The sequence below is a fragment of the Geotrypetes seraphini genome, chromosome 10, assembly GCF_902459505.1.
Source record: "Geotrypetes seraphini chromosome 10, aGeoSer1.1, whole genome shotgun sequence".
Lineage (NCBI taxonomy): Eukaryota > Metazoa > Chordata > Amphibia > Gymnophiona > Dermophiidae > Geotrypetes > Geotrypetes seraphini.
The window spans coordinates 14,460,141-14,487,198 of NC_047093.1; the positions used below are offsets into that span (position 1 = coordinate 14,460,141).

At 43.1% G+C, this 27,058-nt stretch overlaps 1 protein-coding gene across 6 annotated transcripts in view; it reads left to right on the plus strand.

The window, feature by feature from the left end:
- WIPI1 (WD repeat domain, phosphoinositide interacting 1) overlaps positions 1–27,058 on the plus strand; it is a 55,411-nt gene that overhangs the window by 6,804 nt on the left and 21,549 nt on the right. For all 6 annotated transcript variants that reach the window (XR_004540898.1, XR_004540899.1, XM_033961320.1 and 3 more), the window contains exons 2-8: positions 5,665–5,747; positions 12,227–12,396; positions 14,895–14,991; positions 17,260–17,357; positions 19,189–19,281; positions 22,527–22,597; positions 23,138–23,245. Coding sequence is in view for 4 of the 6 variants with exons in the window: in XM_033961320.1 (XP_033817211.1) it covers positions 5,665–5,747; positions 12,227–12,396; positions 14,895–14,991; positions 17,260–17,357; positions 19,189–19,281; positions 22,527–22,597; positions 23,138–23,245 (720 nt within the window). In the remaining 2 variants the exon portion in view is untranslated. The remainder of the gene's footprint in view (positions 1–5,664; positions 5,748–12,226; positions 12,397–14,894; positions 14,992–17,259; positions 17,358–19,188; positions 19,282–22,526; positions 22,598–23,137; positions 23,246–27,058) is intronic.

The following is a 27,058-nucleotide window of genomic DNA, read 5'->3' on the forward strand; positions in this document are numbered from 1 at the left end:
GGAGTTCTTTCTATTTTAATTGTAATTTTCTAATATATACATAAAAATCCATGACCCCTCCTGTCCCGTTTGTCCTTTTTTAAATGGAACCCAATCTATTATACAAGCAGAACCACAATATCTTAAATCATAACTAGATAAAAATAAGAACCAAAAGTTTCATTATTTATTTAAATGTATTCATTTAAACTCACTTATTTACTAATTACTGTTAGCCCTTAAAAATGTAATCTTTCAATATTATAAATTTCTGAAGACACTTTTGCCAGTAATCAAGGGCTATTTCCAATATGTGGCGTTTGTAAAACTGGTGGAAAGCAGCCACTGATGGACCTTCACGCTGGCAAACTTGTCAGGCTGCCCTTCAAGGCAGCAACAGAGCAGTCAGTTAGGTGCCATCGACTCGTCTTCGAGTCCTAGTGACTTGATGAATTAGAGATCTAAGAAGAGATTGGTTTTGTCCGGAAAGGTCCTCCAGTGTCATCCCTATGGTTGTTTCAGCCATCCGATTGCAGGTCGCTCTTTTCGTCTGATTCCTTTGATCTTCCCAAACATAATACAGTAAAACTTTGGTTTGAGAGCAGAATTCGTTCCAGAAGTATGCTTGTAATCCAAAGCACTCGTGTATCAAAGCGAATTTCCCCCATAGGAAATAATGGAAACAGACGATTCATTCCACAACCCAAAAACTTTAATACAAAATACTATACGTACTCGTATGGCAAGACCTCAGAGAGAGTAGAACCATCGGCTCAGTTGTGATGTGACGCGTGTATACTGTATGTGCTTGTATTGCAAGACATTGCTTGTATATCACATTAAAATTTAATCAAATGTTTTGCTTGTCTTGCAAAACACTTGCAAACCAAGTTACTTGCAATCCAAGGTTTTACTGTATACTTCTCCAATGATCTTTCTCTTCTGACAGTGTGACCAAAATAAGACAGTCGTAACTTCATCATTTGGGCTTCAAGCAGTAGGAAATGTTATTTTATATTGTATGCTTCCCAACTTAATTCAGTTCAGTCATCCTGGCAGACTTCAACTGGGCACCAGGGTTCTGAAATTGGAGGCCCTACACCTCAGCCTTGTGTATTAAGAAATGGCTAGTGTAGCTTCCTCCCTTCATGAAATGTTTAGAGCTGCTGAGTAAGGGAATGGAAAACTTGACTCGGGAATTGATTCCAGGTCCTCCACGTGAGCTACCAAGCCATCCCAGTAGACTGTAATTCTAGAGGCAGGAGGATTCCATTATTGCACAGAACTATGGCTATTTCTTACATTTTGTGACCGAGTGGGTAGAGAAATTGCCTTTTTCTCTATAAGGCTTCCTGGTATAATCTCCTGATTAATTCATGTGTGCTAAATTTGGAGAGGGGTTTGGCCTGGAAATTTGCTTCTCATTTTTGGACTTTCAGTGTTGTGCTACAGTACAACGAATCTTCCTTTACAACTGAACATTTTCCCCCCCTTGTTTAAAACCCTCCACCTGTAACCAGCTACTGCAGTGACATTCCTTAGGCAGGTTTCACAGAGAGCTGCTTTCTTGAGTACCTGATATGCATACACCTTTAGGTCTGGCCAGTAAATGTTACTGTGGAGCAAAAAAATAAATTCCTCCCATCTCCAGAGACACTCTGCAGCATCCTCCGCTTCAGCCAGCCTGGGAGTGGAAGACCCCTGAGCTGAAAGGAACCCCTGCACTCAGATTGCTGAGGATACTTAGACCCCATTTTCACCAGGTTTCTTTTGCAGGGGTGTCCAACCTTTTGGCTTCCCTGGGCCGCATTGACCAAAAAAAAAATGTTTCTGGGGCCACACAAACACGCAAACGCTGCAGAAAGCAGAGGAGGGAGCCGGCAAGACGGTAAACACCCAGGGGCAGCAGAGGAAAACACTGCATCGCCCTCGACCGGGGCCGCACAAAATACTTCACAGGGCCACAGGTTGGACACCCCTGCTTTAAAGCTTACCGAAACACCTCAAGGGGCTCTGAAATGACTTCTTAGGGAAGCTCCATAGTGAGGGCTCTAATAGCTGTATAATCTAAAAGTATTTATTTCTGAAGTTGCTGGAGATGGCTCTGGCTATTGCAAGTTCTTGGATATACCAGAGGAAATGTAAGTGGACCATATGAAATTGTTTTAACTCTGTCTAGTTTTAGGTTACTACTACTTATCACTTAGATAACGCTGAAAGGCATACTGCAGTGCTGTACATTTTGACATTTATAGACGGTCCCTGCTTGGAAGAGCTTACAATTTAACTTGAACATACAGACATGACTTATAGGGTTGGGGATGCAGAACCCAAGGTGAAAGGAGTTAGGAGTCGAAAGCTCTCTCAAAGAGGTGGGCTGACCATTTATAGACAGTCCCTGATAGGAAGAGCTTACAATCTAACTTGGACAGACAAACATGAAATATAGGGTTGGGGATGCAGAACCCAAGGTGAGAGGAGATAGGAGTCGAAAGCACCATAGGGATTCAGGCAACTTGTTCCAAGCATATGGCGCAGCAAGGCAGAAGGGACGGAGTCTGGAGTTGGCAGTTAAGTGACCTGCCTTGGACTGGAAGGTAAAGTGCAAGATAAATCCATGTTAAACCTGTCAGCAGACCCATAAATCCCCAGATTCAGTATAGGTTGTCCAAATTTAGGTGTGGATCCCAGATCCACACATAAACTAATTAATGAGTTAGATGTTAAACAGGCAATTCATTTGAGGTAATCCCTATGTTATAATGTGTCTAAATTTTATAGCATGCAACTTCAAAGGGGGCTTGGGTATTGGAGGGGCATGAACGGGTCAGGGGCATTCCTAGAAATTAGTTTGATGTTATAGAATACCGTATATATTCAAATATAAAACAAGATTTTTGGGCCATAAAAAGTCCCAGAAATGGAGGTCTTGCCCCTCTCCTGAACCTGTTGCAGGCCTTTGCTGGGTCTGCCGTGAGACCTGGTGGCTGGGACAAGAGGGATCCTTCCTGTCCCGGCCGATTCTAAGAATTTTTACCTCCCTCCTGCATATCTTTAGTATCCATGGTGGTCTAGCAGTGAACTGCAGCAGGAGTGACCTTCCTTCACTGCTGCCCGCACAGAGCTGCTGATTGGCGACTGCGAGAACTCACGGCAGTCAATCAGTTAGTGGCTCTGCATTGGCAAGAGCAACTTTTCCTTTGTTCCTGCTCATGTAGAGCCGCTAGCTGATTTTCTGCCGTGAACTCATGCAAATTTACTGCTGGACCACCAGGGATACTAAAAGTACTTGGGGTAGGTGGGAAGGAGGTAAAAATTCTTAGAATTGGCTAGGACAGGAGGCAGGAGGGATCCCTCCTATCCCGATCACCGCTGGACCACTAGGTTTCACAACAGGCCCGGTGGAGGCCTGCAAGTCGTTTGGAGGGAGGGGGGACAGGGTACAGAACCTGACTGAGAGAGGGAGTGGGGCTAGGTATAGAGATAGGCAGGAGAGTGAGTGAGGGGACTGGAGGCAGAGCAACAAGGGAGGGGAAACGGGGTGCAGAGCCTGGCAAGGCAACATACTGCAATTAAATATTAACCCCCCTCCCCTGGTTTCTATGCAGGTCAGTTTATATTAGAGTATATACGGTAACTGCATTTGCCCAACTAACTGCCATCAGTTGGGTGCAAGTATTTATATCAGCCTTTTGCAGGCATAGTAAATGCTCGTGCGAAACAGAAGCCTTGCTAGTTTTAGTTGGGCACAGTCCTTTTTCCATTTTCCATAAAACGTGCTTGTTTATAAGGTATTTGTCTTTATAAGAGAGATTCCCAAATTGTTCTTGGTCACAAATTTGCACCTGCTCTGAGGCAGTGCACAATAGTGATGCCAGATTCAGGGCAACATTTTTTTTAAAAATTCGATTCAGCCTATTGAATCGATTTTTCAATTAGATTAGCTTTTCCTGCCGAATGAGGCGTTTTTTTGTTTTGTTTTTTTCAATCATCTTGGCGGGTTTCTTTTGTAGCCTCTTCATCCACCTGTGCCTTCTCCAACCCCAAGCTGGCACTGTGGTATAAACAAAGAAAAAAAACTTTTCCTCTCTGTATTAGGTCCTAGCTCACGCTTGCTGTCTAACACCAGCTCTTGGCATGATACACATTTCAAATCGGACATATTGTAATCGCAAAATAGAAAATTAAAATTATATTTTCTACCTTTTGTTGTCTGGTCATTTTATTATTCAAATCATAATGGTTCCAGGCTCTGGTTTCTGTGTGTCTTCTGTTAACTCGCCCACCAGGGTCTCCTGCCCATTTGATATTTTCTTCTTTCTCTGTGCTCACCATCCATGTTCCATCCCTGTACCTTCCCTTCCACTGCCATATCCAACATTTCTTTCTCACTGTCTTCCATCTTTCTCTCTCTCCCTGCCTTTTGCCCTGGGTGAAACCTCTCTATTCCCCTCCAGGCAGCATCTCTCCCTTCCTACCCTCCATTATCATGTGAATTTTTTTTTTTCTCTCTTCCCATGCACCATCTCTCCCTGCCCTCCATCCTACGTCTAACATTTTTCCCTCTCTTTTCTTCTTGCATGTCGACCTCCCCTCTAACATATGCGTGATTTCTCTCACCCCTTTCTACCTCTTAATTACACTCCCTTCCTCTCTACCCCGTCCAACAATTCTTCCTCCCTTCCCCCTGTGCAGCAGCTTTCTGTCCCTCCCTGCAATCCCCCTGTTTTCCGGCCAACCTCCCTCTTTCTCCTCCCCCCCCCCCCGAGATCTGACATACCATCAGGTTTGCTAATGCAGCAGCAGTGACAGTAGACAGCTAGCAGACACAGGCTTGTTTGCGGCCTGCCCCAACAGGGCTTCCCTCTGCCACATCATCAGTGATGTGGGAGAGGGAAGGCCTGGCAGGGTAGACTGCGAGCAAGCCTGTTCAGAGCCTGCGTCTGTTAGCCGCCAACACTGCTGCTGCTTTAGAAGGCCCTGGAGGTATGTCAGGCCTCACTGGGGGAGGGGGAGGTGGCTGTTCACTGAATCAGTGAGTCCTATTTTGGGAGGAAATGAATCGGGCAGCACTAGTGCACTATGCCACAATTTTGCAAAATGGTGTGTGCGTGCACAACTCTACTCTGCTCATCCCAAACTGTACCCCCAGGAATGCCTACACATGTAAAATAGCATTTTCTGCTTGCACATATATCTATCATAGAAACATGACAGCAGATAAAGGCCAAATGGCCCATCCAAAGTAACCATTATCTCTTTCTCTCTCTGAGAGATCCCTATCCCAGGCCCTTTTGAATTCAGACAGTCTCTGTTTCCACTCTATAATTTTATAAAAAAAGAAAAAACCTATTTGTACAGCTTCTACAATTTAATAATCTAATCGGTATTAATCTTGCTGAAGAAAAACAATAACATAAAAATCTTTTAATAAAAAATAGGGTAAAGAAAAACTAGCTGCCCTTTTTTTTTAGTTGCAAAACCTGCTTTATAAAATTACCTTCAAAATGCACAGCAGGAGTGGGATCCTGCCATTTGTGAAGAAATCTTTCTAGACATTACCACATTTTTCCCATGGGTTTACTTGTTGGTGCAGCTCATTCAGGGTCTTACTGAGTTATTCCTGTGCCAAGAATCTGTACTGAGGCTTTTAGTAATGGTCAAACATCTGTTTGTATTCCACAGTTCTCTGGCAATTGGAACCAAAATTGGCTACAAACTTTTCTCCTTGGGCTCTGTTGAACAATTGGACCTGGTCCATGAAAACAGTAAGTCTGCATGTTTGTTTTTCATAGATACATAAAATCAATCTCTAGGAAGTGGCAGGTTTTGCTGTTTCGTTTTTGGTTTTTGTCCCCTAGTGTGTTGGCCTTATTTTTCCTCTTTGAATGTGAGCATTGGGTTCCTTTATACAGTAAAGGAGAGACATGAGTTTTAAACCTTACACTGGGTCAAACTCGTAACCCTGTTCTGTTCTTTTCTCGTGAGGACATAGGTAAGGATTGCCAGGGAACAAACTCTAGGGAATTTTACAGCATGAACTAAATACTTTCTGCATGTAATGTGTTTTTGTGGAAAATGACCAATTGTTCATTTCTTCGTACTGCAAGGATATAGTCCAGCAGTCTAGCCAGCTGTAGCTGCTAAGATCTTTTTTTTGTACAACCTCACTCTTCCTGGGTCTTTGAGTGGTCAATCCCTTCTTGCAATAAATCTTCTAGGAAGCTTCATTTGCATACTTTTGCCTCTGGGCTGTCCTCCAATTCCTCAGTTGTCTTCCTACAAGTGAGACAGTAAGAGCTTGTCTTTTGTGCTTATGTTTATTTTTCTTTAAATTGAGTCTTTCTGTTATTTTGCAAGGATTATCTTTCGTGCTGCAGAGAATCCCCTTGGGGGACAACTCTGGCTGCGGGAGAGTGCAGATTCTGAGGCAGAGGATCTGCTTTCAAGAGGTAGGCTGCTTTGCAGTGCACCCATTGTCAGCCTGCATTAACAGTTTGGGAGCTCAGGGACCGTTCCCTTGGGAGCATAGCTTACCCCAGGTTCGTCTGCTAGTGGGTTTGAGCGCAGGCTGCATGGCAGTTTTCATCCAGGATCGGAGCTGACTACATTCCTTTCCCCCCCCTCCCCGTTAGCTTGCGTGGGTTCTAGAGGGAGTTGAGGTCTCCATCTGGTGCATTGGGCCTCAGAGGCAGTCAGAAGAAACAAGAACTTTAGATTCCAGGCTTGTTGAGGCCATTCTGTAGCTCCCAGCACACAGCATTGCACAGTGAGTAGCAGGCTGATAGCCTGGCAGATAGATTTGTGTGTGTGTATGTGTGTGTGGGGGGTCCTTAAAATCAATTTTTGGGGGTTGCCAGAGTTAGTGCTAGGTTCGCCCTCCTCAAAAATCCACAAATCACTATTTTTAATTTTTCTGTGTAGCTCCCCTGGGCCATTTTTGGCGCTAAAATCGTTGCCATGGCCATCTTGGATTTCCTAATTTGAAAGTAAAAGCTTCAATCTTACCTAATCTAATGCACAACTTTATTAATCACACTATACCAAAAAGGTTCAAGGCGATTTACATTCAAAGAGGCCATAAAATCTATGGGAAAATAGAAAATCAATTAATAATTAAAATATCATCATAGCATGAAGAGTATAAGAAGTCATAAAATTTTTTTTAAAATTTTTTACAAAACATTAAGTAATTGATATTAGTCCTAATGTAAACAGATTATTCCAAATTGTAATGGCAGCGTAAGCAAAAGAGGACCTGAGCTGTCATTCATACCGTACTCCTCTAATCTGTGGAAAATGTAGTAAAGTACCACATAATCTGGTGGAAGAATAATTCAAATGAGAAAAAAGCAAAATCAGATTATCTGAAGAGTTAGTCTGTAGTATATGATGAAACTATGCAAACTGATTTAAACTTTTTGCCTTACAACTGATGACCAGTGAAGATTTTTATATGCTAATGCAACTCTTTTTCATATCTTGTTAGACCAAAAATTAATCTAACTGCGGCATTCTGGAGCAACTGCAATTTTTTAAATCAGTTTTGATGTTAAGTTCAAATGTAAAGAATTACAGTAATCAAGTTGAGGTAACGGTAACATCTGAACCAACAGGGCAAAATGATGATCAAAAAAGCACGATATCGCTAGCCTAATTTTCCTCGTGATATATAAAATCTTTCTTCATAAATTGGAAATTTGATCTTCAAATGTAAGAGAAGAGTCTAAAAGAATACCCAAAACTTTAGATCAGGGGTGCCCAATAGGTCGATCGCAATCGACGGGTAGCTCACCAAGGCAAAGTGAGTCGATCACCCAGGACTCACTTTGCCTTGGTGATCTATTGGGCCGATCAGTCTTCCTCTCCCAGACGTCAATTCTGCCATCGGAGAGGAAGTTTAGGCCAGCCAATCGCTGCCTGGCTGGGCAGAACTTCCTCTCCGACAGCAGAATTGATGTCGGGGAGAGGAATGCTGGTCGGCCCGAAGCAGGGAGAGCATGGGGCGGCGTCGGCTTTGGGGCCTGTTATCCATTGGTGGCGGTTTGGGTCCTGTTCCCCGATGGCAGTGGCAGTGGCTTGGGGAAGGGCAGGGAAAAAGAAAGAAAGGGGGCAGGCAGGGAGACAGAAGGAAAGAATAGAAACAGAAAAAAAGAAAGGGGGCATGAAGAGAGAAATAAAGAAAGGTCAGGGAGAGAGGAAGAAAAAGTTGGGTGAGGGAATGAGGTGTGGAGGAGAGGAAGCATACAGGCTGAAAGAAAGATTGGATGCACAGTCAGAAGAAGAAAGTGCAACCAGAGACTCATGAAATCACCAGACAAGGTAGGAAAAATGATTTTATTTTAAATTTAGTGATCAAAATGTGTCTGAATTTATATCTGCTGTCTATATTTTACAATATGGTCCCCTTTTACTAAACCGCAATAGTGGTTTTAAGCGCAGGGAGCCTATGAGCGTCGAGAGCAGCGCTGGGCATTCAGCGCAGCTCCCTGCGCTAAAAACTGCTATTGTGGTTTAGTAAAAAGGGAGGGGGGTGGGTATTTGTCTATTTTTGTATGGTTGTTACTGAGGTGACAGTGCATAGAGTCATCTGCTTTGACCTCTTTGAAAAAACCCCGGAATAGGAATGATAATTAACAATTCTATGCATACAGTGTGCGTTGTGTTTTTTAAAAAATTTTATTGTTGGTAGATCATTTTGACTTGGTCATTTTAAAAGTAGCTCGCGAGTCAAAAAAGTGTGGGCACCCCTGCTTTAGATGTTTTATCTACTTGCAGGGTTGTACCTGATTGTAAAGTAAGAAATGAAGGAACAGAAGGTAATGAAATTGTGAACCCAAAGAACCTTCGTCTTACTTGCATTCAATTTCAACTTATTAGTAGAAGCCCAATCGCCAATTCTATTCAGGCAATCGGTGATCTTAGCTGAAATGTCCTCCTTGTTTGAACTTAATAAAAAAAATATCAACATTGGATCACATACAAACTTCGGCTGACAAATGTACTTTTTGCAGAGCACTTATAAAGATATTAAAAAGCGTGGGAGAAATAGAAGAGCCTTGTGGCACTCCCACAGAAAAAAGCCCAGCTCCTACAAAAGGTTCCATCCCTCAAGCACGCTATAATTCCTGTTGACTAAAAAATTGTTAAACCAATCAAGTACAGATCCACCTAAACCCAACTCACTCATAAGAACATAAGCATTGCCGCTGCTCATGCGGCGGCCCTTTGGTCAAAGACCAGCGCCCTAACTGAGACTAGCCCTACCAGCGTACGTCCTTGTTCAGCAGAAACTTGTCTAACTTTCTCTTGAATCCCTCAGTTTGTTGATCAGCAAAATATGATCAACTGAATCAAAAGCTGCACTGATATCGAATTGTAACAAAATAGATTGATGACCTTGACTCAACCGTTGCTTAACTTTAGTTGTTAATGTTAGCAATAGCAGCTTTGTACTGTGTTTGGGTCGCAACCCACACTGAGTATCATGTAGATGGGGAAAAATGATCAATGAACTTTGAAAGCTGCTTATTCATGAATTTTGGTTAAGAAAGGTATATTGGCAACTGGTCTGAAGTTAGAAGTCTGTGATAAAGTCACCATTCTATGGTTTAGGAATAGGAGTGATGACAATATTCCCCATTTCAAATGGTAAAGACCCCTCTGAGAGCAGGTTGTTAAAAGTAAGAACCATGAAATTAAAGCATCTGGAATCTTAGAGAACATATGAGGGACATTTTATCTAAAACAAGAACGTGCCTCAAAACACTTCATTTTTGCTTAAAAATAGGTGGGATGGACTCCTCAGGTGAGGATACTTTGGAGATAGAGTAAGCCAACAGCTTGCTCACAACCTTGAAAAGGTCATACAGGGCATCAGCCACGTAATCCACCTCAGTAATCAAATGGAAAATCCTTGTCCACAATAGTGTCTTGATCGTAGTACAACTTAGAGTGACAGGTTCGGGCGACAAAAGATGCCGCCATGGCTGCTTTCAAACCAGAGGCTGCAGAGTCAAAAAGCTTCTTGAGCACAAAATCTATTCTGCAGGCTTGGCGTCCTTCAACACCACACCGCCTTCATTTGGGAGAGAGGTGCACTTAGTAACTGTGCCACCAGAAAATCCACCTTTTGGGGAACAAAGAACTGGTTAAATGCAGCATCCTTTGGATAAAGCTTAGACATAGCCTTGGCCACGCACAGTGGCCCTGCTGTCATCTCCCAGTGATCCATAAGCATCTTCGTGATGTCTGAATGCAATGGAAAACAGGAAGACTGCGGCTTAGTACTACTGATAAGTGAGTACTGCGTAGCCGAGGCATGAAGAGTCTCTGGCTTTAACTTCTGGAGGGATTCTGAGATCATCCGTATCAGTGCTGACGGTTTAAGCAGTCTATGCACGATGGGTCTTCACCAAGATCTGGAGTGTCTCCCAGATCTGGGTCCTGCAGTCCTGTGGATGAAGTATCACCACCCACTGTAGAGGTTCCTGCTGGGAAAGCAAAGGCATAAAATTAGAATCTTGATCATCCGAGTTGTCCGCAAGCAGATTGTTTCCAAACTGCGCATAGCACTTCTTAGAATTATGGATTCAAGCGTGACTTTGTGGACAGTCCCTTCTTTCTTGCTGAAAGTAGTTTCTAGCTTTCCCATACTCAAGAAGTGTGCTAGCCAGCCTACACACCCTTGGTTTCGAGAAAACAAGGCAGGGTGTTTAAAATCTCTGGCTGTGCGCAGTCTTTTGCTGAGGTATTTGGAAATCATGAATGAATTTCAACTGTCAGATCCTAGCAGGAGTGACCTGAAAGTGTTGGCCAGCATCGAAGGCATTGATTTCCAGATGGATTTGTATGGCATTTCTTCCTCCTGTATCAGAGCTGGTAAATGTCCTCCTATTACAGTGAAGGCCCACTCCATGTGAGGTGTTGCTTCCTCGTAGGCGGCATCTTCGGCTGTTTCCCCAGAAGAGATTTGTAGAACTGCCACTTGGTCTTCTCTGCATACATTCACAAAGTTCTATACAATAGACATGGCAGCCAAGCTGGATTCTGCATTTGGATCTTCGATTCTGGTAGCAGGCTCATTGGTCCCACCCTAAATTTGATGGACTGCTCTGTTACGTCCTGATGGTTCAGGAATAGAGTGGGGTTCTACAAGAAGAAAAGATCGGGTTCTTACCTCGTTAATTTTCTTTCTTGTAAACCCACACTCTGTTCCTGAAGCCTGCTTTGGGAGATGTTGATTCACCAGCTCTCTGCCTCAATAAGTACTGGTAAGTTAGACTTTGTCCTATCTTAGCAAGAATACGATCCATAAATACTGTGTTGTTGAATCCAGGGGGGTCTATATACAACATGTTCCTATAGTGTTAGTGCAGACTGAGTTCTACTTGTTGAATTGTTTATTCTGTTTTCCAAATATTTGATTATTTGTTATGCAGTTTACTAATACGAGGAAATGGGCATGTTTCTTGGAGAATATCCCCTGTACTCCTCCCTCTTCTGTGTCCTTTACCGGAATGACTGACTGCTTTGTTATACACTGAGGAACCGGAGGGCTAGAGGTAAGAGAGAAGGAGCAAAAATATGCAAATGAAGCTTCTCAGGAGAAGGGATTGACTACCCAAAGAATAGAGTACTTGGGAATAGAGTGTGGGTTTACAAGAAAGAAGATTAATGAGGTAAGAACCTAATCCAGGCCCAATTTTGGTGGTAGATAAGCATGTTTAGTTCATGCTCACACCCACCTTCTTTTCCGTGCCTAACCACAAAGGTTTGTAATCCTCTAAATACTTGAACATGTGCCCTCCTAGATCTCCCCCCACCAAGCACTTTTCCAAATGGTAGCCCACCTCCATTAACCTAGCCAGAGTGAGTTGTAGCTTTATTTAATAAGAAATGAAGCAATAGTTAATCCTCATCATCACATCTTATTATGTTTCTGTAATATACAGGTTTCCACTCTTGCAGTTTTGCTATTGATTCTACTTAGACTGTCTAGTTGATTTGAGATCCTAAAAGCTAATTTAAAAAAAATCTTAGCTTTTTAGATAACATTTATTTCTAAACAATTGACTACTAGTAGATAGTCCAGCTTCAGTCAATCTGCCAGACAAATTTGACTCTCTCAATTTTTTTAGAGGGTTGGCCGAGTGTCTAAATCTTTTCTGAGTAGATCAGGCAAGTTTGCTGTGTCTGTGCCTTGAGGAATTTGAGATTGTGTGTTTTTCCTTGCTTCCATTTCTAGATGAAATCCCAGATGTCTACATCGTGGAACGCCTCTTTTCCAGTAGCTTGGTGGTGGTGGTCGGTCATATAAAGCCCCGGCAGATGAACATTTATCATTTTAAGAAAGGGACAGAAATTTGTAACTACAGCTATTCCAGTAACATCCTCTCTGTCCGACTGAATCGACAGGTAAAAAAGAAGGCAGGCTGTTGACTGCAGAGCTGGGAAGATGAGTGGTGTACTAAATTATATTAAGCCAATAAGATCTCTTTTTTTTTTTTTTTTGATGGTGCGATTCAGAAACTGAACAATGAGTCATACATAGCTTCCGTATGTTATACTATATTTTTATTTTAAAAAATTTATATCCCACCGCATCCACATTTTTGTGCGGGTTCCATAAAAACATACATAATAAAATAATAACAATCGGTACATAACATAATTATCAAATACAATAAAATACAGGAAGATAACTGATTTTATGAAGCCATTATCAGTTCTGTAATTTAGAGTGAATAAGATTTGAATTACAAGTCACCAGTATCATCATTCAATTGCTAACTCCTCTGCCATAAATGAACTGTAGTTTCTAGCATTAGGCTATTTCTGAATCAAATTTGTATAGTTCTTATTTGTTTCTCATTTAAAATAATTGATAAAGTACATTTTCCGAACTCACCAAATATGACAACGGAGGAGGTGGTCTTCCAAGGGCAAAGCACATGCAGCTAATAGGAGGCAGTTTTTAAAGTGGTGGATGTGACTGAATTATGTCTTAAAAAGCAACATACAGTTATCTGTCTTAAGATCACATTTATTCTTGGAACCAGTGGCGGCAAACATATCCATGCACTTGCCAGGCTGGATAGCTACTGAAGTGTAACACAGGAGGAAATAAGAGAGAGACCAAGCAGAGAATTAGGCATCCAGAGAGTACGTGGTAAAAGGCTGTTCTATAAGGAAACATTGGTGCCAATAACCAGGTAGAGCAATTATAAGTGGAAGCACCTAAGTGCAGCAGGTACATGTGTGACTTAGAATATTGTGAGTAAGAGTCTCCCCAATGCTTCATCCTTGTGTACGCTCCCTTCAGATATGCCCTCTAAGTTAAGTTAACATAGAAAGGTGACGGCAGAAAAGGGCTATAGCCCACCAAGTCTGCCCACTCTACTGACCCGCCCTATCAAGTCTGAGTGTCTTACTAGGCCTCTGTAGGGATCCCACGTAGATGTCCCATTTATTCTTAAAGTCAAGCACGCTGTTGGCCTTGGCCACCTGCTCCGGAAGCTTATTCCAGTGCCCCACCACTCTTTCCGTGAAGAAATACTTCCTAATGTCACCCCTAAGTGCTTAGATGGAGTGTTGGCGCTTAGGTTATAAAATTATCCCCTTATTGGCAGCTACTGTATTTCTAAATCCACTGGAGCAATATTTCAGGGTTCTTGTCAGATAAAATGATTGTAGAGGCCCATTAAATTAGTGGTGTGAGGTTATGCCAAAGCTTTAAAATGGAGCAGACCCAAACAGGCCCTATAACCTTCCCTCTCTTTTGCCACACTTGTGTTTATCCAGGGTCTTTCTTGGCAGTATTTAGTAGTGCTGCCCGATTCACCTGTTCACTTCGGGGAATTGATTCGCATCAATTCGTTGTCCTAGAAAATCAGTCTCAACTCATTCAGCAACCAACACCCTCCCCCCCCCCTCCGGTGAGACCTAACATATTTCTGCAGCCGCAGCGGTAGACGGTCAGCAGCAGCATTGTTCTGAACGGGCTGCTCAAGGCCTGCCCCGCCGGGGATTTCCCTCTGCTGTGTCACTAATGGCATCACTGATGACATGGCAGAGGAAAGCCCTAGCGGGGCAGGCTGCAAGTAGCCCATTCAGAGCGATGCTGCTGCTGACCGTCTGCTACTGCTGCTTTAGGAGGCCTCGGAGGTATGTTAGTGGAGAGTCAGTGGGGTGTTGCTGTACAGGAGAGAGGGAGGGAAAACTACTCAACAGGGGAATGGGTGGGAGAGGAAGAAAGCTGCTGTTCATGGGGATGAGAGAGGAGGAATTGTTGGGGTGGAGGAGAGAAAGGGAGAGGTAGAAATCCTGCATGTGGTGGAGGGGAGAGATAGATGCATGGAGAAGAGAGTGGGAGAAATGTTGGACATAGGTGGAGGACGGGGAGAGAGAAAGAAATGTTGCACATCATAATGGAGGGGAGGAAGGAAAAGATGCTGCATGGAGGGGAATAGAGAGGTTTGATCCAGGGCACAAGGCAGGGAGAGAGAAATAGAGAGATTGGTAGACAGTGGGAAAGAAACAAATGTTGGATGTGATAGTGGAAGGTAAATAATTTAATTTTCTATTTTGTGATTACAATGTGTCAGATTTGAAATGTGTATCTTGCCTAGAGCTGGTATTAGACAGCGAGCGTGAGCTAGGACTTAATAGAGGAAAAGTCTTTTTTTGTTCGTTTACACCACAGTGCCGGCTGGGGTTGCAGAGGGAAAAGGGGGGTGGAGTGGGTGGAAAGGCTACAAAATTTAAAAAAAAACCAACCTCCCAATTGGGTAGGAAAAGCAAATCGAAATATTTTTCCCTGAATCGGACAGCCCTAGTATTTAGGCTTCTCTGACCAGGTGTCGGGATGTCATTTCTGCTTTCTTACAGTATATTTGCTTTCTGTTGTTTTCTAGAGGCTGATAGTCTGCCTGGAAGAATCTATTTATATACATAACATTAAAGACATGAAACTTCTGAAGACTCTCATTGAGATCCCCCCAAACTTGACAGGTAGGTGAGAAGGATGCTGTGAGGCCTGAAAGAGCAATGTTTGCTCTTAATGAGTGGACTGCACTGTACAGTTTTGGTTTCAGCCCAAAATTCACCAGGATATTTCAGGCCAGTTTTAGTGTCAAAGCCAAAATCAAAATTTGGTCAGCCTCTAGTTTTGATGTAACCATTGAATGTTAAATAGCATGGCTACTACTCTGAAACTCTGCTATTGGTTCTTTTGAAATGCGTTTGCCACTGATAAATTTTAAATCAGTTGGCGGTGGGGGGGGAGATAAGCCGTGTCGGGGCAGGATATTTAATTGCAGCCGTTTCATTGTGGCTGTTTTAAGAGTGGGCTGTTTCATCATGTCAAGTTGGTCCCCATCCAGCTCACTTGAACAGGAGTCTGACATGCTGTCCCGAATTGCCCCCATTGTGCTAAGTCACCCCCCCTCCCCCACCCAGCTCACCTGAAGAGCTGAGGAGTCTGACAGATGCTATTCCCATGCTGCCTCAAATAACCTCCCCTCTATTGCCCCCTCTTTCAAACCTTGAAGCAATTGGGTCTGAAGCACCATTTGGGGATGGGGGGGGGCAGGGCCACCTACTTTCATCAATCCAATTGGGTATGAAGCACCAGTGAAGGGGCAATGCCCCCCTCTCTTTCACCAGTCCATATGTGGGGAGGCGAGGGGTCAATGCCCCTCCCTTTTACCAGTTGGGGGAGGTGAGGGGTCATTGCTCCTCCTTTTCACCAGTCCATTTGGGCGTGAAGCACCAGTTGGGGAGGCGAGATGGTCAATGCCCCTCCCTTTCACCAGTCCATTTGGGTGTGAAGCACCAGTTGGGGGAGGTGAGGGGTCAATGCTCCTCCCTTTCACCAGTCCATTTGGGCGTGAAGTACCAGTTGGGGAGGAGTGATGATGGTCAATGCTCCTCCCTTTCACCAGTCCAATTGGGTGTGAAGCACCAGTGGGGGAGGAGCAATGGGGTCTGGGCCAAAAGCTTTCTTTCATCTGTCCAATTGGGACTTAAGCATATGAGGGAGCAAGTCGTCATTGATATGGCCCCTCTTTCACCACCACAAGGGGTGTGTGTGTACGTACTAAAGGACTTTCTCTTAACTGTGCTGATCATTTTAAAAAAATATAGCTGTATGAAAGAGTTCTAATAGAATTTTGATTTAGGTTTTTATACTATTTTTTTTTTTTCCTCTGATTTAAAATTTATTTTTGAATCAAATTGTATCTTCTGGCTGCTTTGCCCTTTCTAAAAAAAAAAAGGAAAAAAAATACATTTTTTTTTTTCTTTAATAGTAAAATTCCAAATCCTTTAGGAAGAAAGGGAATGGGGGCTTTTTGTGGCTTTGGCACTGGAGGATTAACTTGCACTGGGATTTGATCTTGCAGCCTCTGGGTGCAGAAGGCAGCAGCTCTACCAGTGAGCCCCACCTTCCCCCACATGTCAGTTCTTCCTGTTTTATGTAATTGTTTTGATTCCTCTCCTTGTTTTAGGTGAATTTTTTTTTTCCCCATTATTTTAACATTCTTTGGTTTGCTTTCAGAGTTATTACCTTTATTTAATATGACTGTAACCATGTTCGTGATGGGAACTAGTACTAGTAATTTGTTGGAAGCGCTTAATTAGTTTTGAGTAATTGAGTAAATTTTTTTTTACAGGAAAATCAAGAGTTTGCTGAGATGTTGATAGAGATTACAGCTTTGACTATGCTTGGGATAGGAATTGCAGAATATTTGACTTAGTTCAGGCTTGTTGGAACTGATGATTCTGTGCAGTATAATAATAATAATAATTTATTTCTTATATACCGCTATACCGTGAAATTCGAAGCGGTTTACAATAAAGATACGTTTAGTCAGTACATGGGATGCAAGTGGTTTACATTAAACATTCATTTTGTCAGTACATGGGTTACAATAAAGATACATTATGTCAGTACATGAGATTCAAGGTGAAAAGTATAATTAGTTTCAGGCCTTGGAATTAGGGGGCGAGGTGGAAGGGTCTTGGCGAGGAAGAGTTGGGTATGGGAATTTAGAATTTGTTAAACAGTCGAGTTTTCAGGGATTTTCTAAAGTCTGCGTATGTAGTGGCCTCAAGTATGGGCTTTCCAAGCCATGTGTTCAGCCTGGCTGCCTGGAATGATAACATTCTATCTAGAAACTTTTTGTATTGGTAAGATTTCAAGGAGGGGTAATTAAATAGGTTTATTCTGCGAGTGCTCTTGTTGGATCTACGTTTCACTGACATTTCTCATTCCGGTAGGGTTATGTGCACTTTCTTTCAACCATTCCAATTCCTACCTGGCGTACCCTGGTAGCTGTGATGTTGGGGAAATCGTTGTATACGATGCAAACAGTTTGGTAAGTGTTCTGCCAGTAACATACTTAAGAAACTGAAACTTCTGACATAGAATTGCTTTGCATTTGTCTTGCAGCGCCAAAGGGAGCAAGAGATAGAAATAGCATTGTCCAAAAGAATCTTGCTGATAGTTCTGGATAATTAGTAATTATCCTTTATGGCCTTTCACTGTGACATAGTAACATAGTAGATGATGGCAGATAAAGACCCGAATGGTCCATCCAGTTTGCCCAACCTGGTTCAATTTAAATTTTTTTTTCTTCTTAGCTATTTCTGGGCTCTACCTAGTACTGTGCTTGGGTTCCAACTGCCAAAATCTCCGTCAAAACCTACTCCAGCTCATCTACACCCTCCCAGCCATTGAAGTCCTCTCTAGCCCATCCTCCCCCAAATGGCCATATACAGACACAGACCATGCAAGTCTGCCCAGTAATGGCCTTAGTTCAATATTTAATATTATTTTCTGATTCTAGATCCTCTGTGTTCATCCCACGCTTCTTTGAACTCCTTCACCGTTTTCCTCTCCACCACCTCTCTCGGGAGCGCATTCCAGGCATCCACCACCCTCTCCGTAAAGTAGAATTTCCTAACATTGCCTGTAAATCTACCACCCCTCAACCTCAAATTATGTCCTCTGGTTTTACCATTTTCCTTTCTCTGGAAAAGATTTTGTTCTATGTTAATACCCTTCAAGTATTTGAACGTCTGAATCATATCTCCCTTGTCCCTCCTTTTCTCTAGGGCAGGGTTGTCCAACCTTTTGGCTTCCCTGGGCCGCATTGGCCAAAAAAAATGTTTCTGGGGCCGCGCAAACGCTGCAGCAAGACATAGGAGGGGGCCGGCAAGACGGTAAACACCCGGGGGCAGCAGAGGAAAACATTGCATCACCCTCGACCAGGGCCGCACAAAATACTTCACTGGGCCGCAGATTGGACACCCCCTTCTCTAGGGTATACATATTCAGGGCTTCCAGTCTCTCCTGGCACAAGCCTCCTATCATTTTTGTTGTCCTCCTCTGGACCGCTTCAAGTCTTATGTCATTCGCCAGATACAGTCTCCAAAACTAAACACAATACTCCAAGTGGGGCCTCACCAATGACTTGGTCAGGGGCATCAACACCTTCTTCCTTCTACTGGCTACACCTCTATTTATACAGCCCAGCATCCTTCTGGCAGCAGCCACTGCCTTGTCACACTGTTTTTTTGCCTTTAGATCTTCGGACACTATCACTCCAAGGTCCCTCTCCCCGTCCGAGCATATCAGCTTCTCAACTCCCAGCATATACGGTTCCTTCCTATTATTAATCCCCAAATGCATTACTCTGCATTTCTTTGCATTGAATTTTAGTTGCCAGGCATTAGACCATTCCTCTAACTTTTGCAGATCCTTTTTCATATTTTCCACTCCCTCTTCGGTGTCTACTCTGTTACAAATCTTGGTATCATCTGCAAAAAGACACACTTTTCCTTCTATCCCTTCAGCAATATCACTCACAAACATATTGAACAGGATCGGCCCCAGCACCGGTGACATCTGTGAGATTGGGCTGCCTTAATAGGAGATCAGTCAGTATAACCATAGCTGTAGCAGTGCTTTTGCAAATAAATTAAATGCTCTGTTTTTGGCTCTCTTTACATTTTAAAATGTATCTTTTTAACTGTAGGCCCCTTGCTAGCAAGCTCTTACTAAGAAATGATTTTGGTCTGTGTAAATATTTTTTGCTCTCTTTAGTTTCAAGTAGAGTTGGGTTTGTTAAATTACTATTACAAGGCTGCATATAGTAAGTTCCTTCACTGTGTGCTTATACCCTCTTTCTTTGTTTTAACAAACAGAAATCAGTCTGTGTTATTCCTGCTCATGATAGCCTGCTTGCTGCCTTCACTTTCAATTCCATGGGATCAAAGCTGGCCAGTGCATCTGAGAAGGTGAGTGACTAGTCATAGAGACTGTGCACATCAGTGGATTCGTCTGAACCAAGTATTCTTTTGATATGTAAAAAACTTATGGGAATAGGTCATGAAGCATCAAATTAGTATAAAGTACTGGTTCATTTGGAACAACGAAAACAAAATATAGTTGGTTTACTATAAAGGACATAGTCATAGTCTCGTGAACTGGCTGTGTCAATATCTGATGGTCAAAGGAAATTCATTCTTCTTAAGCGCCTTAGATGCCTTATATTTTATGATAAGACAAGTTACGTGGACTCCTGTCAAACTAAATAAGATCAATGCTGATAACTCCCCTTTATGTTGGTCATGTGGGGGTGAAAAGGGTACATTAGATCACATGCTATTTCATTGTTTTTGGCAGCAGGTATGGAGTCGTGTTCAAATTTTGTTACATATGAATGTTTCCTTAACATACGCGGGAGCAATTTTTAATCTTTTTGATTCTTCTGTTGATATAACTAATGATAATAAGAGATTAATAGCAATATTGACCTCTGTGGCAATTCAAACTATTTTGAAAACATGGAAAGATGCGTCTTTACCATCTTTTCAGTTTTGGTGGAACTCAGTCTTTGGTTGGAAAGTATGAGGCAACCATAGTGGAAAAGAGGGGTAAAAAGGCTAAGTTTGATAGATTATGGTTGCCTATCCAAGAATATGTGAACAGAAATAAGGACTGAATGTTGTGGTTGAATGTGTGTTTATATGTATGGACACTGTATATGGGGAGGGGGTTAGGTTTGTAGTCCATGAATATCCTATGCTCTTATCAACAAAGTTGTAAGCAGTGTTTAAGAATCTTTGTTCTCCTGTCTGGATGTTTATTGTTATAAAAATTTTTGGAACAAAAAAAAAGAATAGCATTCTGCACCGCATTCAGCTTTGGGTGCAAGGACTTACGCCAGCTGAAACCAGGCTATTCTATAGCCCTTATGCATCTTTTGTGAACGACCCTGACCCAGTCATACCCCTCTTATGGCCGCATCCCCTTTGGAATTGCATGCAATCCAATCTAGGTAGCCATTATTCCAGAATAACGTGTAGTCATTAGCGCCCAAATCATAATTAGTGCCAGTGTTAAAGTGCTTGTTGGCTCCAGTAATTAAATTATTGGAACCTTTTAACCAATTATTTTTGATACTCTTTATAGAATCCTGGGGATAATGTCACAACAAATTAGAATGACACGGGAAAAAAATCTGTCACCGTCACTGCCATCCCATTCACCGCCCAGTCACGGTCCTCGCAGCATCCATATAAGCCTCAGTACTGCAATATTTAGCTTATTCCTTCGTTATAAATCAAAATTCTGGCTGCTGAACAAGAGAAAGAGATGTTCGGCTTGCAGGGCTTTGTTTATAAATTTTTATCAACACAACTAATATACTAGTTTATCCTAAAGAAAAATAATTTTTTTTCTACCTTTGTTGTCTGGTTTCTGCTTTCCTCATCTTCTCATTCAATTCCTTCCATCCACTGTTTCTTCTCTCTGCGTCTTCCATTTGCTCTGTTACTGTGCCTCTCTCTTCACCCCCCCCCAATTGGTCTGGCACCCATCTTCTTCCCTCCGCTCCCCCATAGTCTGGCATCTGTCTTCTTCCCTTCCAGCATCTTCTCCCCACTGTCTTCCACGTTTCCCTTCAGGGTCTGTTCCTCTCCACCCTCCTTCAATGTCTGTTCTATTCCTTTCCACCACCACCCTTCCCTCCCTCCTTCACCATCTGTTCCTTTCTACCACCCTTCAGCTGCTCTCGCACGGCCTATCTATTTACCTCCCTCCCTCTTACTTTCGTGGCACGTTACAATGTAATTTGTGCAAGCCACTGGAGCCTGTGAGCTCGGTCCCCAAACAATCTCGCTTCTGTGTTCCTATTTTCCCCATTTCTAGTATCTGCCATTGCCCCTCCTGTGTCCATATACCATCCCCATGGAATGTTTGTCCCCTTTATGTCTCTGTCCCTATGCCCCCATGCACATAATTTCCCCTCTGTTTCTGTTACCTTCCTGTATCCAGATTTCCCCTCTCTTTCTTTTTCACACCAATGTGTCTCATCTCTTCAACCCCATCTAGCTTCTTTCCCTCTTTCTTCCCCCCACCCCTGCTTCTAGCATCTGGCTCACCTGCCTGTCCTCCCCTTTCTTTCTTGCTGTGGGTTTCTTTCTCTCCCTCTTCATCCCCTTGGCCCAGAATCTCTTTCCCTTCCACTCCCTCCTTCCTAGTGTGAGCCGGGAACACTTGTGGTCTAGCAGCCCCCTCCCGCCCGATTGCAGCGTTCTGTCAGCTCCCTCCCTCCACCTCACCTTAGATGCCAATTTTATCGGCTTTCTTTTTTGCCCAGCCGCATGCATTAAAGCCGCGCACGCACAGCTGCTCGAGTTGTTCAATCTTCTCTTCTGACGCAACCGGAAACAGGAAGCTGCAGTGGAGGAGAAGATTGAACAACTCAAGCAGCCGTGCGTGCGCAGCTTTTTGAAAGCGTGCAGCTGGGCGAAAAAGAAAGCCAGCAAACTCTGCATCTAAGGTGAGGTGGAGGGAGGGAGATGGCGGAACGCTGCGATTGGGCGGGTGGGGGCTGCTGGACCGCACGATCCTTGATTGCCTCACTGCAGAGACAAGACCATTCACCGCTCCACGGGGCAGTGAATGGCCTTGTCCCTGTCCCCGCAGCGACCACTATTTTTTCTTTCCCCGTTTCGGCAGGTTACCACCATGTCATTCTCTAATATATATAAATAAAAATGTAAAAAAATATATATATATTTATATATAAATATCTCACTTGTGTATACACACACACATATATAGAGAGAGAGATATTTATATATAAATATATATTTTTTTACATTTTTTTTTTAATATATCTCACTGTGCTAGGCAGACCCATATATAGGGCTGTGAGGTATGTAATATTCACAGTAGAACAAACTATAAACATAAGAAATGCCTCCGCTGGGTCAGACCTGAGGTCCATCGCGCCCAGCAGTCCGCTCACGCGGCGGCCCATCAGGTCCAGGACCTGTGCATTAATCTTTTATCTATACCCCTCTATCCCCTTTTCCAGCAGGAAATTGTCCAATCCTTTCTTAAACCCCAGTACCGTTCGCTGCCCTATAACGTCCTCTGGAAGCGCATTCCAGGTGTCCACCACACGTTGGGTAAAGAAGAACTATAGACTGCATAATATAAGCAGTGACATTTCTGAATGGATTTTTTGCAGGGTACTGTAATCCGTGTATTTTCCATACCTGAAGGACAGAAACTATATGAATTCAGGCGAGGAATGAAGAGGTGAGTTCACTGCTAGTTCGCCAAGGACAAGCAGGACAGGAGTCTCGGGGCACATCTCCTCTTTAGAAGCTTCTAGAATTCTGTTCATGTTTGCTGAGCGGCTGTGGGATGGCAGTCTTTCTAAGTTTAGGATCTATACTCTTTAGAGAGATGGTCACACACTGCTACGATACATTCCACAGGTGCAGGGAAGACATTTTTGTGTAAAACTAACTTTAAAAAAAAAAAATTATCTCCCATTGAGACTGCAGAGGATGCTTTAGTACCTGGCATTTTTGTAACAAAATGACTTGCATTTCTGTGTAGTCTTAGGGGGGAAAAAGGGGGTAAAATAGTGATTTTAAAATTAATGAATTGATTGACTTCAGCTAAGTGGACTGGGTGATAGGTATAAGACAAACCAATGTATCAGTATCTCCAATCAGATTCCTTCCAGAACTTTGCCTCTCCTTTTCAGTCGTTTTCTGATTTGGTTGACTGTACCAGCAGCATTCCTCAGCAGAATCTAACACTAAGAGCAACTTTTCTTGTTTGTTGTAGATACGTGAACATTAGCTCACTGGTCTTCAGTATGGACTCTCAGTTCCTGTGTGCCTCCAGTAACACAGAGACTGTGCACATCTTTAAACTGGAGCAAGTTGCTGACAGGTCTGTGTCGTGTGTGTGTGTGTGTGTAGGGGGCTATCTATTTTTCAGGGACCCTCATTCTTGCAGAGATTGAACAGTAGTAATGAAATTAGCATTACTCCAGAAAACATGGAGAATAAAGGCACCATTTAATAAACTGATTTGCTCAAGGTTATGTAGGAGAATCTGTTTTAGGTTCTGAAGTTCTTAGCAGCTAAGATTAGAATTTAAGTTAAAATGTATTTCTATTCCGCATTTAACGAGGTGGAGTATAAGAACACAATCGTAGACGTTACTGTTTATTTTGTAGCATTACTGCTTGCATAATGAGACTCCATTCCTGGTCCTTCTCGGTACAGATGAAATTGAATGAATCAAAAACAAAATTACTCTGGCTCGGCCCAAAATTAGAACACCTGCCAACCCTCTTCGCACTACCCTCAGGCGCTGCACTGCAGCTTGAATTCTTCTGTCTCCCTCAATGACCACCTCAACTCCTTGGCTAAATCATGCTTTTTCAGCCTCCACATGCTGAGGAAAGTAAAATCCTACTTTCGCCAAAAACATTTTGCTGTCCTCATCCAATCCATCATCCTCTCCAAACTAGACTACTGCAATGCCATCTACTTAAGCCTAACAAAAAAAAGTCTTCAAAGACTCCAGCTAATCCAGAATACTGCAGCCAAGTTGATCTTTGCAAAACGCAAGTCCGACCATGTCTCCCCACTCCTAGCCAAACTTCACTGGCTCCCAGTGATTTCCAGAATCCATTTCAAATGCTCCTGCCTGGCTTTTAAGATCATTCACGGCATCCTTCCTCCCTTAATCCCACTATCTTATAACTCCTCGAGTCCTGACTCTACCAGACCCGCCCAAAGGTATAAACTATCCTTCCCCTCTCTACACGGTATTCGCTATGCAGGCAAACTGGGAAAATCCCTTCTCTTCAGAATCACAGGTCTTTGGAACGACCTTACTACCCTGCTGCGGAACCTGGGCTCCCTCGAATTATTCCGCAAGCAACTAAAAACCTAGCTTTTCACTAAAATGTAATTCTATCCCCCCTTACTCTTCTCTTCTATATATAAGTTCATGTAAACCTTTTTTTTCCTTCTCTTCCTATATTTTAAGTTCTTGTAAACCATGCCGAGCTCCACATCCGTGGAGATGATGTAGTATATAAACTTAAGGTTTAGTTTAGTTAGCATTACAAACAGTCGTTCATAGACATACACATTCCTAAAACAAACAAAACAATACAATACTTGGGGGTGCTGAAAAGTTCTCAGGCTAACCAAGAAGAGAATGATGCTAGGGGCAGGGGTAATAGTTAGAGAGGATGGTTAAACTGCCGGCTGGGGTGCTTAGTGATTCCACTAGGCATGTTTAGGGGCAGAGTTAGTCTTAGGTGTCACTAAGCACTGCTAGGCATGATTTTATGACAAACCTAGGTGTCAAAGAACCAAAAAAATAAACAATAAAGCCTCGAAATGCTGTCAGAAAAAGTAGCAAGAAGAGGCACTGGAGACGTCGCAACAAGTGTGGGAACTAAAGTCTTAATTGAATGATGATAATACACCAACGAAGTCCCAACTAGGACCCAGTTTTGGCAATAGCGTCGCATTCCTTAAGGCAGTGTTCTTCAATCTTTTTACACCTATGGACCGGCGGAAATAAAATAGTTATTTTGTGGACCGGCAAACTAATAAGACTGAAATTTTTTAAAACCCCATTGCTGCCCCATACCCGCGAGCTCTGTCCCATTAACCATCTGATCCCATCGGCACAAGCCTCAAATAGTTATGATTTTATAGTGAACATATTTTATTAAAGTATAAAAAGAAACAATATTCTGTACAATTGTCATTTTCTAAATATAAATAATACAGGGCAAGGATCAACGAAACTCCCGTCTCCCCTCCCCTTTACATATATCCCCTCTACTATCAAGAAAACTGAATAAGCCAAATTATTACAGAATGCTACACAAATATCATGCTAACAGAATACCGCAGTAACACATGGCAGGAATGGTGTTAAGGAGAGTGCAACTAGGGCAACTGCCTCCTGGTCAGAGAGAGCCCTAAGTCAGCTGGAAGCTAAAGACGTACTGCCTGGGCTTTGCACTCCCCAGTTATGTCTAACATCAGCTCTAGCAGGATACATATTTTAAATCTGATATTCTAATTACAAGATAAAAATTCAATTATTTTTTTCTACCTTGTCGTCTCTGGTTTCTGCTTTCATCGTCTTTTCACTCTCTTCCATCCAGCGTCTGCCCTCTGTCTCTTCAATCCAGCGTCTGCCCTCTCCCCCTCCCATATGGTAACTGCATTCTTTCTATGCCCCTCTCTCTCCTACACTAGATCTAGCATCTTTGTCCCTATTTCCTTATTTCTCATTTGACCCCCCCCTTCCCAGAATCAATCTCTCTCTACTTTATCATTCCTCTGTCTCTCCCCTTTCCCTCATCTGATCTCTCCATTCCATCCTGATTCCTTCCCCTCCTCTAATCTCCCTGCCAGCTGTTTCCTTCCAATGTTCTTCCTCCCCTGTCCAGCAGTACCTTCTCCCTTTCTTCCTTCCCTTATCCAACAGTAATTCTCTTCCCTTCCCCTTCTCCCCTGTCAGCAGTATCCCCTTCCCCTCCCTTGCCCAGGAGTACCACTTCTCCCTTTCCTCCTCCCCTTATCCAACAGAAACTCTCGTCCCTTTCCTTTCACTTCTCCCCTGTCAGCAGTACCCCTTCTCCCTTCCCTTTCCAGCAAATGTTTCCTCTATGTAGGCTAGCGGCAGCTCTGTGTGCTTTTAACTTCGGCACACAGCTGCCCCTAAGTAGTATTTTAGCCGCGGTTTCATGAGGCAGCCTCTGGGCCTTTGGTAGGCCGGCCCACATTGCATCATCGAAGCGGGCCGGCCTAGCAAAGACTCTGAGGCTGTCTCATGAAACCGCGGCTAAAATACTACTTAGGGGCCGCTGTGTGCCGAAGTTAAAAGCACACAGAGCTGTCGCTGCTTGTCTGGGGGTGCGGAGACAAAGACTGGAGCAGGAGACATACGCAGCAGGAGTGCCGGCATAGCAACGGCAACAGGAAGTTGCATGTCAGCTGACGCCAGCACCTTTTGCTGTGGCAGGGACCTGAATCCTTCACGGACCGGCAAGATTGGTTGAAGAACTGTGCCTCAGGGGACAATGTTTATCGTACCTAGGTGTCGCAAATGTAGGCCCTTCAAACCCTGGCCTTTGTTACTACCACAAGTCTCTAAGTGGTGCCTGAATGGGATTAGACACAAGAACAAAACAGGGGAAACAAAACCACAGCCTCAAAAGCACAAACAAAGATGGAATTGTCCCAATCAGAATGGTGCACATGCACATGCACATGCACATGTTTCGGCCAAACGGCCTGCCTGAGGAGTCTTATGAGTCTTCAGGTATATAAAGGGTGCACAATCACATAAAATGCTGCTTTGAAGAGATGTGTTGGAGAGACCAATCGCTGTGACGTTGCTGCATTCTAGGGTGCCCTCACTTTGAACTGTCCTAGTGCATTTGTTCCCAGTTCTCTTTCAACTACACTAAAAACTCACTTTCTCAAAGTAGCTTTTGACTCCTAACTCCCACTCACCATTAGATACTTATGTCCATCTTACCATTCTCTCTGTGAGAAATTGCCCAACCCCTATATGTCCTGTTTTGTCTTCCTAAATTAGATTATAAGCTCTTCTAAGCAGGCACCGTCTGTTAAATGCACATGTACAGTGCTGCGTACACCTTTCAGCGCTTTAGAAATGATAAATAGTAGTAAGAGTAGTAGTAAATATAACTATACC